The 16,972-nt window shown below is 36.3% G+C and overlaps 1 protein-coding gene across 1 annotated transcript in view; it reads right to left on the reverse strand.

Moving 5' to 3' along the window:
* Window positions 1-4,161: 4,161 nt before the first annotated feature.
* LOC121374082 (ornithine decarboxylase-like) overlaps window positions 4,162-16,972 on the reverse strand; it is a 40,016-nt gene continuing 27,205 nt past the window's right edge. The window contains exons 10-12 of the mRNA XM_041500998.1: window positions 16,497-16,627; window positions 10,548-10,759; window positions 4,162-5,756 (exon numbers count right to left, since the gene is read on the reverse strand). Of these exons, the coding sequence (XP_041356932.1) occupies window positions 5,588-5,756; window positions 10,548-10,759; window positions 16,497-16,627 (512 nt within the window). The 3' untranslated portion in view covers window positions 4,162-5,587. The remainder of the gene's footprint in view (window positions 5,757-10,547; window positions 10,760-16,496; window positions 16,628-16,972) is intronic.

Below are 16,972 nucleotides of genomic sequence, written 5' to 3' on the forward strand. Positions count from 1 at the left end.
TGGAACCTGATGGTGCAACCATGTAAAAAAGTATGTGGTTAAAACAATATACAATGTAAATACAATATATCAACTAAACTATGACCCATAAATGAACTTGACATAATGGAACCTTTGATGACATCCCCCTCCCACAAGTTCTGACGCTGGAGGAGCCAGGGTGTAGGCCCCCGCCTCCAGTTGAAAAACAATATAAATATGGTTTGAGAGACAGAGAGCGCGCGCGCTCGGAAACTCCGTGATGTTTATTTCAGCCGAAATGTCACTCATAACCACTGGGGTGGGAGGTCATGACCCTCAATTACATCGTCTGCATATCGCTCCATAGCACGACATGTACAGTGGGTACCCCCAGTATAAAACACTGACGACAATGCATTCTTAATTTTACATCAAAATAATGTATACTAGACTATTGCCTACTATAGGTTTCGCCATTAATCCTGGGAAGTCTCAGGCCGTAGGATGGTGAGGACACAGCCCAGCTTGAGGACGATAAAGCTCGGAATCCTATTATGCTGCACCCGCTTCTGACAGAGTAGATACCGTTCCCGAGTCATGTAAGTCGGATGTGGCCTTCGAAAACGTTGCCAAATGAACAAGTACGTCAAAAACCTGCTCTCAGATTAAATATCTTGTCGCCTGCAACATTGTCATGGTTATCCAAGTAAACCAACCTGCTCTCAGATTAAATATCCTGTAGACTTCAACATTGTCATGGTTATCCAAAGTAAACCAACCTGCTCTCAGATTAAATATTTTGTACACTTCAACATTGTCATGGTTATCTAAAGTAAACCAACTTGCTCTCAGATTAAATATCTTGTCGTCTTCAACATTGTCATGGTTATTCAAAGTAAACCAACTTGCTCTGATTAAATATCCTGTAGACTTCAACATTGTCATGGTTATCCAAAGTAAACCAACCTGCTCAGATTAAATATCTTGTCGCCTTCAACATTGTCATGGTTATCCAAAGTAAACCAACTTGCTCTCAGATTAAATATTCTGCCGTCTTCAACATCGTCATGGTTATCCATTGACAAACCAAACCTTTCTCAGATTTAATATCCTGTCACCTTCAACACTGCCATGGTTATCCATGGATAAACCAAACACGTCTCAGATTAAATATCCTGTCGCCTTAAACATCGGTTTTGAATTCTAAGCATTAAACAAAGAAAATCATTTGCATGATGGGAAATCCTCTCTTCAGTTGCCCAAAACGACGTTCAGTGATAACGCATTCCTTCTTATGAATCCTGTTGAAACGCAGGAATCTTATATGGGGACATCAACCAGGGTGCAATGCCATAACCCTCATCTCCTAACAACAAAGCATCAGTTCTAAAGTTCACCATGAAAATGCCAACAGGTGAATTTGTCATGTCCGACTGTCGTGGACGGATCCTGGTCATTCCGATGACACGCTAGTAAAACTTTCGTCAGCATCACATGTTGCCTGCACATTCAAAGTGGGCACACCCGTGTGGCAAATATACTCATCCCCATGGAGTCCTGGTTTTAGGATCTGGATATGTACAATTCAGGGCACCAATTGCACATGGAAACTCATATTTTTTGTGCCAAGAATCCTTTGTTCTTTGAACGTCATCAGGTTTCGTGGGAAAGTGTATCCAGATGCTGGCTTTCTCAACAATTTGCTCCACAACACTGGTAAATGTCCTCGAAAGAGTACACTGATGTATACCCATGTCCTTTCCAACTCCAAGCTGAAAGCCTGGATCACCGATGTACCTTAGGAAAACCTCCACTTTGTGCTTGTTGGAGAGTGCACCTCCCCTAGTCCGATGGTTTTCCGTAAGGAAATGTTCAGCCATCCAGGTAACATTTTTCTCATCAAATCTGAATTCATCATGGTATGTCGATGCCTCGTTCTGTCGATGCTTGTAGACTTCCTCCTCCGACCCAACTGCATAAAAGCTGCCATTTTTCTTTAAGTGAAATACAACGTCTATTCTAGTCAACGGTCAAGGTAGGTCTGGAGCTACCTTGAAATTAAAAAGCAAATGCTTGGACTGATGGAGCAATTGCTCGGTTTTATACATATGAATTTTAAATATTTGCTAAAAGCACAAGTAATTACTTATTGCTTTTGCAAATAGCAACTGTTTTTTTAGCAGCACTTACTAGGAGTTTATGCATACAGATGGAAGTAAATGCTTCTATTTTCAAGTAAAAAGCATTTACTTATTTTTATGCATATGGGCAATTGTCATGGCTTACCACAGACAAACTAAACCTGCCAACTCGATTAAATATGGTTATCCATAGTGATGAAAATGAACCTCATACGTAAGCTATATTCGTAAAAATATTTCCAAAATTTGTTGTTAAGGTGCTGTTCAACAATTATCCAATGCCCTATGGGTTTTTGCCAAGTTATGTAAAAAAAAAAAAAAAAAATTACCACTCAAGTAAACCAGTATCCAGTGCATTTGAAGGGGGAGAGGGAGGTGGGTGCTGCAGTCTGATTACAATTAGCTCTACTCGTCTACAGGTAATAGTTATGAACCAGTGGATCTAATTTTAATTATATTGTGGGTGCTGCCAGTGAGATGCTTACTGTACATGGATCAATATTTGTGGGCCAGACCTGTAAAGGAGTTCGGGGAGGGATGGAGGGAGAATGCTACTTCCATTCAAACCTATCCCCCACTTTTTGTTAGTTCCATGCTCCCCCACTCCTTACCTCTTCCATCAAAATAACTCTTCACCGCTTGAGGTTGGGGTGGTAATTACATATGAATTAACTTTTTTCAACTGGGAGTGTGTGCGCGTGCTATAAAGCATATCTTTAGAATTGGGTGGGGGCAGTGACCCTCCCTCACTTCCAAAGTCTTTGCAAGACTCAAAGTAGGAAAAAGAATACAACTTTTTAAAACAACTAAAGTGTACCATTTCCAATGTAATTTAAAGTAAGATACAGGAAATAAACAAACTACCAGGTAGTAATGGAAGGAATATTTTAATAAATAAATCTTTGCAGAACTACTTTTAAGATTCCACTACTACATATATAGAGAATAATACACGAGTTGCGATATAAATGGTGTCCAACGGAAACAAATGTATTATTCTATTTCTTACATATCCTCAAAACCCAGGTTTTAACCAAATTTTAACATCTTTTTCTACTAAAAGTTATTTACAGCCGTTGCACTTGTAGCTAACTTACGCATCACAGACACAAATGTCAGGTTAACTATACGTTAGTCTAATCCATTTCCATTGTGTAGTTTTTCATTTGTTGTATGGCAATGGGGACCTGGTCATCACCTAGGAGCAGCCAGTGGTAGGTCTTGAAATTGTTAACACACGTACATGTGTTAACAATCATGTGTTACCAAAAATAACGATTGGTGTTCTCAGCAACAGGTGTGCAAGAAATAACTTTAATTTTCCATACCCTTTACAGACACCTAGCTTACAGTTTAGATTTTGTCTCTCTGTGTAAAGTATCCATTTCTGTGATTTTGATTTAATAGTATATGATAATTTTGTGTAATAATAGAGAATAACTAATTAATGACGTTGGATATCTGCTTTATACCGTGAAGGTATGAATGGGAAATCATGCCAGGCTCTGCTGAGCAGAATTTCTTATTTGGCCTAAACAGGATAAAGCAGATATCCTACGTCATTAACTAGTTATCTTTATTCCGCAGACCATAAAATTTAAGGGAAAAAGCTGTTATTTCAGCCACATTGGATAAAAGTGTAAACAGGGGTTCTGTGAATAATAAAACAAAAACACTAGCAGGTAGGGATATTATTCACATGGATTACAACTATTGTTTTATTTGGAATATTCCATAACAAAACTGCTAACATGTGGCAACTGCAGAAACTCCTACATTTCTCCCTTTAGGGCAACTCCTGTCAAGGTGCGACAAAAATTAAATTGCTGATCTATTTGGAATATAATAAATTAAAAGTAATAAAATATTTAAAGGCAGACAACTATTTGATTCCTTCTAGTAATCTGCCCAAGTTTGGTTTATCTATTATAACAGTCAAAAAGAAAAAAGAAAAAAACCCATCCTACCAAACAAAAAGAGAACAAAAAAATCTGATAAATAATACTGCATTCATGGTTAAAAAACACCAAACCAAATCGGTCATAAATCAAAGACAAGATATTTTAAAAGCTTTTATTTTAAATTACTCAACAGAAAGCTTACAAAAAAACACAAAACTGGCCAATCCAACAGAGCAGGTGTTTCCATTGTTTGTACACAAGTGGACTTGTTCTTTTAAAATTAATTGACAGACAAAAAGTATCTGTACAGAACTGGTTTTGAACAATCGGCTACATATAAATATTCATTTATTAGATATATGCTTATAATATTAACAGCAAAACCACACAGAAGACATTGATAGATTCAGAATATTAACAAGACTTTGAAAATAAATGTAAATAGGATTCAAGCTTGCTTCTGGAAATAGATTCCTCTATTTTGATAAAAGCACTGGGGTTAATGGACCCTGCCAATCACCTAATGACTATTATACCTATTCTGAATTTACCAATGCAAATGAATAAGTTCTTAAAATAAGTATAGTTTGCAAACAAACATGTGACACTTCATACAAAATGGCAGACAAACAAGATAGGGGGTGGGGGGAAAAGAGAAAAAAGTAATGCCCAGAGATCTACATGTGTATTCCAACATGAGCAGACAATAATGTTACAGAAAGGTTAATACATTCGGATGTCAATGTTAGTACTTAAAAAAAGTAAAAACAAATCGGCATGAACTGGTCCTGATAAGTAGACCAAAGCCATTGTTTGAAAGGAGGATAAATTGGACCTCATCTATAAATTGACTGGTATCAATTAGGCCAGCAACAATGGTAACATGATATTTGGTCCCATCATCTCACTGCTTATATTCATCCAAATGCTCATATTTCCTGAGTACTTCTGGTAATAGCATATTACTTACAAATGAAAAAACTTCAGATTCTAAATCTTTATCTTTCAACAGACGATTTACTTTAAAGTCATTTCTGCAAGACAACTTTATGAATATGAGATGTTCTCTTAAATAAATTACCTGAAAGGTAACACTTCCTTTTTTTCCCCAGATCAAAATACAGCCATGAGGCCGTCACTAACAGCTAGGCGGCCAAGCAAGTGTATGAAAGTTATATTATTTATTTGCAAACATTTCATGACTAATATTTTGCAATTATATATTTGTTTCTCTATATTAAATCACTAATTAAATACATTATGGAAAATGTTTTGGAATTGGCAAAAGATTTCTAATCATGAAAGCAAAGCTATGAAATGTATGAATACAGGTGGTTTATGAACCTAAATTACGGTGAATCTTGTATGTTTTATATCCTAGTACAGCGGCAAGTCACTCCCATGTCAATTACATAAATATATTAATGTTAATGTGCTTCATTCCTAAGATGTTTTTTTCTTTCTTTCTTTACACAAGGACCATAAAAAAACCAGAATGAAAACAAGCAACAAGCAGTAAAAGAAGAGACAAAACAGCAAGTCCTATCAACTAAAGAGACAACTTTTCTTCTAGACAACTGAACTTCAGCAAGTGATATCTTCGCAGATTTTGTCAAAGTTGAGAGGTGACCCGAACACATCATCAGTCTGCTCGTAGCTTGAGTGAATGTCGAGGCCCGTCTTTAGAATCGGGATAGCCTTTGATGGGATCCTAATCTCTGTCTTTTTCTTCTGCTCGGGATATAAATAGTACCTGCAAAATAAAATCAACACATCACTGCATGCCATAACAGACAAAACATTATCTACCAAAAAAAATCCAGGTAAATTTATTTTAAAAAGAAAGAAAAAGAAACTTGTGAATTTTCAATGAAACTTTATAAGTGGCACCCACAAAATAGATTTACTCTTGAATGTCATTTTAGAAATATGATGTGAAAAGCCTAGAGCAGTACAGATTTACTTGACTGGGCACAAAGGATTTATGTATAAAATAGTCATATGAATAACCATCAAATCAACAGTTGAGTTTCCAGCTTCTACTTGGATTAATTTTATGAATACCTTTTGTTGTAAATAATTGCTACATTAGAGGTTTTATACTACAAATTTCTTGTTTAATATTTTGATCAGGAGCTGCCATTTATATTTTTAAAGCAACAATTAACAAAAAAAGAGAAGATTTTTACCAACGCTTTCCAGTTATTTTTTTCTTAAGATACTTTTTATAAACTTATGTATCTTATTGTTAACACAGGGCTTCTAGAATACAGCAGGACAACACCCATGACTAGCGGTTTTCATGGTGGGGCTAGTGAAAAGTTTATTCAATCAAGCAGGGTATGCACTTGGGATTTGGTTTTACTTGCCATTCGGGCAAGCCATGTCAGCACTTTGATTTGCCTGTGCAATTTTTGAGTTGGCTGTGCAATTTTTAAGTACTGTATATCTTCGCCTGTAAGTCGATCTCGGCTATAAGTCGAGTCCCTAATTTCAAGCCCTGAAAACATATTTTTTTATTGACCCGTTTATAAGTCGACCCATGAAAAACAACATAAATATTGAGAACAATAATGTACAATATCTGAACAAAAGAAAATTATTTTACAAAGTTCGTTTTTCACGTTTTGTACATCGCAATAATATTCCAATCAAACTACATAGCATCATAACAAATATTCCCTTAGAAGAGAGTGAAAGCTGTTTGACTGTTACTGTATGGCACTGTACAGCATGGTTTTGTGCAAAGACAACAACTTTATTTATAAACACTGACAAAAGATCACTACGATAAAACTGAAAGTACATGTATCATCGGTTAATCACATGTTTTGCCGCCATATTAATACATGTAAGGAGGATAACTCTGGTCTGGTCAGGTCAGGTCATAGGGTTTAACGTGCACATTCAGAACAAGCTGTTATAGCGCACGCCTGTCGTGGGAGCAAATGCTTGCGAAGCATGGAAAGTACACTGGTTTTTGTAACAAATGATATGTGTCCCTATTGCTCTAGTGAACTGCAGAGATCAGTCTATTTTAAAGGGACACACCCTAGTTACATTTATTTGTTAACCATTACGGCGTTGTTTTTCGCTATTAAACCCCATTGTTCACAAATAAAATTGCACTTTACTTACATTTTATTATTTAGAATACACATTTCCATTCACCTGAAGTGCTTTTTGGTAATACTGATGTTTGTAAAACCACGAAATGCATTTTTTGCATTTTTTCACAAAACGTGTTGTCGAGAAAAAAACGTTAAGCGAGGTCCAATCTATTTTTAATGTCACAGACATTGGTATATCACGTGACCGTTATCATTTTGGTTCGGTTTGTTTTCTCGCGCACGGTTCGCGCAATCAACATCCGATTTGTTGTTGTTCATTTGTGAGATTTTTCTTCACAGTTCGTGAACATTTTCAGTAACAATAAAGTTCAGACAAGTAAGTGTCTCAATACAAAATGTTAAAAACCCTTAAAACCAATAATTTTGCTAAGTCTTACGATATCTGGAGAGGGGATACAACCAGGACAGAACAGATGGAACATGTCCAGGAGAGGTAAAACGAACGCACCCCAAGTCTGTGAAATTTGTCGTGACGTAGGCATTGTTGTGCTTCTACCGGTGACATCAGAATACTAACTTTCAAAATTATTTCAAGCAATTGGGACATGGGAATTCCCATGGTATTTATCGATATAAAACCTGCTTTTTCACTCCATTTGATAAAAACGTGATCTAAGTGTGTTATAGGTTTGTAGATTAACTAAATTATAACTTATTTTCGCTGGATGGAACTAGGGTGTGCAGCTTTAAGGGAAAGCTCAGTAATATTCATGAAGTTAATCACTGACAAAACATTGTTTGAACAACCATTAATACCAGTGACCAGCTTTCAAAATAAACTCAGGCAACAGGTAGTTAGTATTGTTTACATTTTTGCTATTAGTGATGACTGTTATTTTAACTAAGTGGACTGTTGTCTTGGCATGTGAGTGAGATCGCACGCCTTTTCAAATAACCAAAACCAAAACCGTTACAATGCCCCAAAAAATAGGTTATAAAAAAATAAATGTCAAATTAACATATTTGAGTATAAATACAGGGCATACTTCAAACAATAAAACTTGTAAAATAATCCCCAAAACGGTAATATTTTTGGGTGAATTATTTTTACCCTCTTATAAGTCGACCCTCCCAAGTTATAAAATAATTTTTGGGTGAAAAAAATTCAACTTACAGGCGAAGATATATGGTAGCCCAAATTTTATTTAAAAACCCCCAAAATATATTGTACTTGGCATAGAGATCAGTTTGAATGGGCATATGCAACACTGTTACTTATGTTGATTTGTGGTCAGATATCCAGTATTTACAGCCATTATTCCCAATCACTGTTTTGCTGATCACAATTTGTTTTGTTTTTTTGCAAACTAAATACTATTTATATCCCATTATTTAATGATTTTTATTGCTGGTAAAATAGTAAATTTTATAATCAAATTACCTTTCACAATTGGCTATATATTATTCAGAATCCCTGCCACTATCTGTCATTGTTGTCAAACAAAAATACTTGCCGAAAAACACATTTTCAACTTCCTATTATTGCCAGGTCATTCTCAGAGAACCCCCCCCCCCCCCCCCCCCCCCGCCCCCAAAAGAAGAAAAAAAGAAAATAAGTTATTTCAGGTTGTTCTGTTAATATTTGTGGTCAGTATCATGTGCAAAACAGCTGGTAATACGCATTGGTGAATACACAGCATGTGGTACACAATGTCGACCTTGAGTGAGATATCTTGCCTGCTGTATCCTCAAAATTAGGGCCTCCATGATTCCACAATATTGGGACTCGGGTACTCAAGGGTCAAACTCTACCCAGACCAGAGTACCCGACACTTGCACTAAATAATGAGATTAAGGAATAAAGTAAAATAGCATTATGCATTTAATTCCAGTGCTGAACATGCAGGGGACAATATTTCGAAATCTGAGGTAACCGGAAGTCGGTTCACATGGTTTTTACCTAGGTAACCAATTGTTCGGTTATATGAATTATATTTGCGTAACCTGTGGATTACCTGATCGGTTACCTCAAAGTTACGTTGAAATTATATTTAAATACATAAAGTTAAAACAAAATACAAAAGAAAACGTTTTATAAAACAGTTTCTTTAATGCTTGCAAATCGAAAGAAGTGACTTGTAGATGTTTCTTTTGTTTTCGTACGATCGTAGCGTTGTAGATTTATTATTATTATTATTATTCACCATTTGCCATCAGGATCGCAAAAAGTAATTTTTAGTAGCCCGAATCTAAAAACCACTGTCCTCGGACATCGGGCCACCGTATTCTATAACCTCTGTGCAGCTTGCGGAAGTTAACGCTATTGTAAAATGACTAAATATCAGCCCAGTACTGAAACAAAATAGATACATTTGGAGGAAAAAGTCCCATTCCCTGGTGTATGATTAAGACTAATAATTTTCTTTTATAAATAACAAATAAAGGCTACCATTTGTCACTGATATGTAAAAATTTAGTATACAGCAGACTGAAAAAAAAACAAAAAACACCCCACCAAAAACCCAAGCAACAAATGTCCAGTTCCTCTGAACTATAAAACAGGCTACTCATTGGTGCATGATTAGATTAATAAACATAAATCTTATAACATAAAAAGAAAGACCACAATTTGACACCGATATTTTGCAGTGGTGATGCTACTTTCACTTTATCGCTGGTACTGCTATACTACAGTGACATTCCAAATGTTTGTTATTTAAAGCTCATTATGTGATGTTAGTATTTTTCAGCTTTTGTGACATTTTAGCATTTTTGTTTATGTTAAAACCGTTTTCAACCTTTCTAAAATTATAGGCAATCCAATATTATGTCTATATATATATATTCCTTTAGAGATAGAATAGCAGCAGATAATTTAGGCGCCTTAGCGATCCGTGCGCATTTCTTTAAAACGTTTGGCTTGACTCTATACTGAGTCTTCGGTCACAAGTTACAACCGTTGCAATATACCGTTGGCTATTGGTTTGCTGCACATCAAGTATCTAAAAATCAGTCTAAAACATTTGTCAGAATACTAGTAGTATGTCTGCATGAATAAACTTACTGTAATCGTGAAGTCTGCAAGTTTTAATTTCTGAACGTCTACGGGTCACAACGTAACCGATTTGCGGTTCGCGTAAATAAAATTTTGCGTAACCGACACGCAAACAAAACGGCGGTTCGCGTGAAATATTGTGCCCTGAACATGGATTCCAAATCATGCCATTCAACCTTTTGTTCTCCCTCTATAGCCCTATAATATAACTAGATGCCAGAATTTGGCAAAATGACATAAAAAAACATTAATTAAATGAGAGTGCTCTTCCTTGCATGGGTACTCGAGTCCTATGAACAGACTTTTGCTAAACTTGGCCCATGCCCGAGTACTTGAGGAGACCCTACTCACAATATTCTTTGTCCATCTTAGAACCTGTATACTGGCATTGTCAAAGATTTTTTCCCCGACTACTCACCAGCTGTCCTCGCTGCAGTAGAAGTGGCACGAGGGCCGAGGCATGCCGTTGAAGCAGGTCGATGCAGACATGGTGTACGCGCCCATGTCCTCGAAGAAGAGCCAGGCTCCGACAGGAAGTTCCGGTAGTAGGCAGTCCTCCATGATGCAGTCCAGCCCGTCGCAGGTTGGTCCCCAGATGCTTGAGGTAAATGTGTTTTCATCTTGACAATCCTGAAACAACAGATTTACCATGGAGATCAAGAGGAAAAAAACAACAACAAATATTGGGTTAGCATTAGTGATGATTTCCTGTAGATGGCAATAGCAAATTTAAACAAACCATATTTTACTGATAAATATGACTATATTATACTACTGTTACAGGACAAGGAAAGCATCAAAAGGTATTTAACCACTAGAGCTGGGAGGTATATCATATATATACCATCCAGTATTGGTATCATGTCAATACCCATTTACTGTACCGAGCAAATATCGAAATACAGAGTATAAAGAATCCATCATATGTGTCCATGTGGGACAGGGTTATTCCACCCGAGGGGACATAATTTGCAAGCCTCGTCCCTGACATCATATTATGTACCTGAGGGTGGAATAGCCCATTTTGTGAAAACGTGAAAAACTTACATTTTATATTTTTATCTTACAATAAAATAATCATAGCCATTAAAAAGATCATACCCAAAAATGGTTTATGCTAAAAATATAAACCGAAAATGATAGTATAATTTCATTATGACAGCAGGTTTCCTTGTTTTTATGAAATATAAAAAGTATTTCCTGCGTTATTAACCGGCCTCGGTAGCGTCGTGGTTTGGCCATCGGTCAACAGGCTGGTAGGTACTGGGTTCGGATCCCAGTCGAGGCATAGGATTTTTAACCCAGATACCGACTCCAAACCCTGAGTGAATGCTCCGCAAGGCTCAATAGGTAGGTGTAAACCACTTGCACCGACCAGTGTTCCATAACTGGTTCAACAAAGGCCATGGTTTGTGCTATCCTGCCTGTGGGAAGCACAAATAAAAGATCCCTTGCTGCTAATCGGAAAGAGTAGCCCATGAAGTGGCGACAGCGGGTTTCCTCTCAAAATCTGTGTGGTCCTTAACCATATGTCTGACGCCATATAACCGTAAATAAAATGTGTTGAGTGCGTCATTAAATAAAACATTTCTTTCTTTCTTTTCCTACGTTATTATGCCGTTTACGTGATGTCACCCAATGTTAATATCAGCTCAAAAAATACAAGTCACGTGGTCATGCAAGACCGATTTATTCCGCATGGGCTGAAGTCATGGAATACATCTGTCTTGCATGGCTAGGGATGGGAGAAATTTCAGTATTGAAAAATAAAGTACTAACAATATATCTGAGTAACACAAAATAGTTAAACAGAAATGAGATGATGGCCTTGTGTATGGAATTTAATTTTATTTAGATAAAATTAGTGGGTGAGCCGTAACACGGTCATGCATTTAAAGGAGACCGGACATATATACGGCGTAATGAATTGTTTGCCGTTATAAACCACAACACGCAACTATCGCCCTCCCCTTATTGACTAAGTTAAGCGTGCCAGTCTTGGTTGGGTTTTTTTTTCACCGATCTCCAATGTTTGCCGGAAACTGTCGACAATTGATGAGCTAGACCCGTGACGTCATCGATGAGAGGAAAACTCAAGAAACTACCAAGAAGCATGGACGAACTTAGTGATTCGAGTGACGAAGAATTGTGTCCAGCTTGTGCTAATGGCATCAAACCGTATCAGTTTGAACCACTTATCAGACTTTGTCCCTAATCCTGGAAATGTTGTCTTAGACGAAAAATGTTATGAATCAACTGCCGACGAAGACGAGGAAGCCACACGGTCATAGACTAGCATACAAGCATTTTTTAAAAGATAATTTTTCATGACATTTTTAATGTAAACTGAAGCAAATGGACTTAATTAGAAGAAAAGCACACAAAATGTAATATTTCATCATAAACCTTGTTCAGCATAGATGTAAATAGGACACGTCAGTGGATATTCCATAGGCCGATTTCGCAAATTTGCAAAAAACGTCCCCTCCTCACCAAAGCAAGATATACTAATTTAACAAAAAACTTTGTTCTCTTAACTAGTTACCCTCCAAGTTTTAACGTGTTTGGTTAAACCGTGTATTTTTAATTATTAAGAAAATGTGTTACCAGTCTGCCAAAACTGTCCACAGCTGGGTACAGAAACATAGAAATGTTGGAAAATATTATACTGTTGCCACATACTGACAATCACTTTACAACTAATATGTCTTATCGATAATATTATTATGTAGTCTTTGCATTTATTAATATAAAATACAACAGGCCCGTAGGAACTGGGGAGGGGCGGACCTAGGGGCTTGTTTTCCATCACACACTCTAAGATGAAAATGTATGTTTTAAATTTTCACTACTTTGCATAAATAAAGATATAAACATAAAAATCTAGTTTGTATCCCTCACTAGAGACTGTATTCCCCCTCCCCCCCCCCCCCCCCCCATCCCCCTCACACACACTTCAAATATTATTCCTACAGGCCTATACAAATGTAGATAATATGTAGAGGGTGAGGTTAGGAACCAGTTCCTTTTATCTTTAGGATTTTGTAATCATGATTTCAAACCAACTGTTTCAGGTAGTTTGCTCTACATACTGACATAAAACACATTTGTTATATATTGGAATAAAATAAAAATAATTGCAATATATCCAGTATTATTTTCTTTAATCATTCATGGAGGAAGAAGGAAGTCCTGATGAAAATATATTACAGGTAAAACAAAATAATATATGATGCTTATTCCATGTGGTAACTATTGTTAATTTTTCTTTAAATTGGTAGAATGAATGAATGAACGTTTAACGACACCCCAGCACAAAAAACACATCGGCTATTGGGTGTCAAACTATGGTAATGCAAATAAATAAAGTGATGATCAACGTCAACATAAAAATTCAAGGTTTAAACAAAAACAGTGTAAAGAACTGTGCATAAATACAAATACAAATATCACAGAATTTTACTCTAAACTTCAATTTGTGCTGTATTGGCCATTCTCAAAGAGAATGTTACACCCCTGCACCACAGTACCACAGTGAGTTTACAGCACGCGCAGGGGTTAAATTGGTAGACGCCAAAAGTGATTAATTATATTATTTTATGGTAACAGTCGAAAATTAGATGACCAATTGTTTCAACCTCTGTCAAAGGTATCAGGTTTTCTGCCAGAAAATAATTTGAGGGTACGTAATAAAAGAGGCCCGTAGGAACTTGGGGTGGGTGGGGTGGGGTGTGGGGTGTGGGGTGTCCCCCCCCCCCGAGCTTTTCTTTATCACATTAATTTTTGCCATTGTAACCAAAATCTGATGTAGAGTTTATACCCGGTCCGTCATTGCTCCCCCCCCCCCCCCCTCCTTCCAAGTCGTTCCTACAGGCCTGTAAAAACTAAATATATTCAAAGGAGTATATTGGGTGGTTATAGGTTTGAAATGGGGGTTTTATTGAACATTTTATTTCATGCACTTTTATAAATTTTAAACAGCAATTATGTTACTATATTCTATCGAAAAAATCAAACATTATATATAAATATATATACATTAATTTCTGAGATTTTTTAGTACATACATGTAAGTTTACCCTCTGCACCCTCTGGCAGAAACCTAGGGTAGGTATTAAAATAATTATTTGGTGTAGAGTATTTTTAATATGACATACATAAAGCATTGAAAAGTACAATTTTATTATGCTTTAATAATCGACATTAGCTTTAAAACTAATTAACTATCATTCCTTCTGGCCAGAGTACATATGTTGTTCCTGCCAAAGTGTTAGCATTTTAATTTTAATGACAATATACTGAACTGACGATAAACTTTGTTAACTAACGTAATAATTCACGTTTTGAAGGTGCTTTGTTATGAGGTTAACAAACCAACTAGGTCAAGAGACGTTAGTATGTTGTCGTTATGGGCTGTCGGTGAAAATTAATTTGGTAATTGTAGGTAAATAAATGTGAAGTTTAAATATTCATATGTGAACAAATTGCAATAACTTTATTTAATGTATATCTTGAGTACATACTTGTTTTAATTTCCACATTGTAAATGTACCATAACCTGCTGTATTTAGTTGGTGTAAAGCCCGTTCGACGACAATAATGCGTCCATGTTTTAAAACAACTTTTGTTTTTTGGAAATCGAAAACATGATGTTGGCCGTTTCTTGGATGCATTGATGTTACTGTTGCAGTTAAACACTGCGCAGTTAACCATCATATAATTACGCCGACAGTATATAACAACACTAATTACCGTATATCTTCGCCTATAAGTCGAATTCTTTTTCACCCAAAAATTATTTTATAACTTGGGGGGTCGACTTATAAGAGGGTAAAAAAATTTCACCAAAATATATTACTGTTTTGGGGATTATTTTACAAGTTTTATTGTTGAAGTATGCCATGTATTTTTACTCAAATGTTAATTTGACACATTTATTGTTTATAACCCATTTATTTTGGCATTATAACGGTTTTGGTTATGCGAAAAGGCATCTCACTCACATGCCAAGACAACAGTCCACTTAGTTAAATTAACAGTCATCACTAATAGCAAAAATGTAAACAATAGTAACTACCTGTTGCCTGAGTTTATTTTGAAATCTGGTCACTGGCATTAATGGTTGTTCAAACAATGTTTTGTCGGTGATTAACTTCATGAATATTACTGAGCTTTCCCTTAAAATAGACTGATCTCTGCAGTTCACTAGAGCAATAGGACACACATCATTTGGTACAAAAACCAGTGTACTTTCCAGAGTTATCCTCCTTACATGTATTAATATGGCGGCAAAACGTGATACTTTGAGTTTTATCGTAGTGATCTGTTGTCAGTGTTTATAAATAAAGTTTTTGTCTGTGCACAAAACCATCTGTACAGTGCCATACAGTAACAGTCAAACAGCTTTCACTCTCTACTAAGGGAATATTTCGTTTTGATGCTATGTAATAATGCTAGTTTGATTGGAATAGTCTGATTATATTGCGATGTACAAAAACATGTAAAATAATTTTCCTTTGTTCAAATATTGTACATTATTGTTCTCATGTGCTGAAAATAAGCAATATTTCAATATTTATAAGTTGTTTTTCATGGGTCGACTTATAAACGGGTCAATAAAAAAAATATGTTTTCAGGGCTTGAAATTAGGGACTCGACTTATAGCCTAGATCGACTTACAGGCGAAGATATACGGTATCTTGTAAATTAAATTTCCGATAAACCCGGAGACAAAAAAAACCCAAAAGACGACTAAAAGGCACAACCAAAGAATCAACACGTGTACCGGTATTGCTTGGTAACTCTCACCGATGACGTATTACCTCGCTTTCGTTCATATCTATGCATAATCCCGCCCACTTCTGTTTTTACCCCAAACCTAAGACACGCAGCTGACCAGTGCCTCACAGCGAGCTGAGCGTTAGAGTAATGCGGTCTTTGACGCTAACTTAATCCATTACACACTACATGTCTTTTGGTGTCCGGTCTCCTTTAAAGCCAAGTATACAGAAAACACTGCTCAATATCGGTATCCTATCAATAATCTAACAAATTAAAAAAATATATATCCATTAATTTGCAAGATTTTGTGGTACATAATTTTACCCTCTGGCATAAACACTGACTATTATATCTTCTTCTGAAAGATAGGACTCCAAATAACTCATGAAGATATGCCTAATACACTTCTTATGCTATAGAGAAGTAATTGGCTCACCGAGTTTTAACTGGGTATTGAAAATGACCCCTCCAAGATCTTAAAAACAGCAACAAATGATGAAAAGGTCCAAAATGTGAAAGAGACAATACTTTCTGACTCAGTACATTGATAACACAAAGAAGTTTGGTTCACTGCCGAATACCATACCTGGACCATAGATGGCTGGACCTTGGCGTGATCAAACAGCAGACAGTTGAACGAGCCGTACACTCCATCGTTAACATAGTACATGAAAGCTGGTTCATCGTTTGGTGTCAGCATCATCTCTTGAGCATCACCTGTAATAAGAGATGACCAAGTGAACTCAGTGACCTCAAACCCACCCCCTCCACCCCGCGCAAACGCCTGAGTCTTCATTAGATTAATTTAAGTATGTGCAAAAGTCAACAAATGAAAAATACCCAAGTTTGAATAAAGAACTTTTTGGTGTCAAACATTTTAAACTACAACTATTTCATGTCTTGACAGTTATTTTAATGAGGAAATATGCAAGTTACATGGGCTGTTCTTAATGAAAGGATCTTTTATATGCACTTTCCAGTGAAAAGGACAATACATACCACAGCATTTAATGCCTCGGTGGCGTAGTGGTTAAGCAATCACACGTAAGGCTGGTAGGTATA

Source organism: Gigantopelta aegis, chromosome 6 (assembly GCF_016097555.1).
Source record: "Gigantopelta aegis isolate Gae_Host chromosome 6, Gae_host_genome, whole genome shotgun sequence".
Lineage (NCBI taxonomy): Eukaryota > Metazoa > Mollusca > Gastropoda > Neomphalida > Peltospiridae > Gigantopelta > Gigantopelta aegis.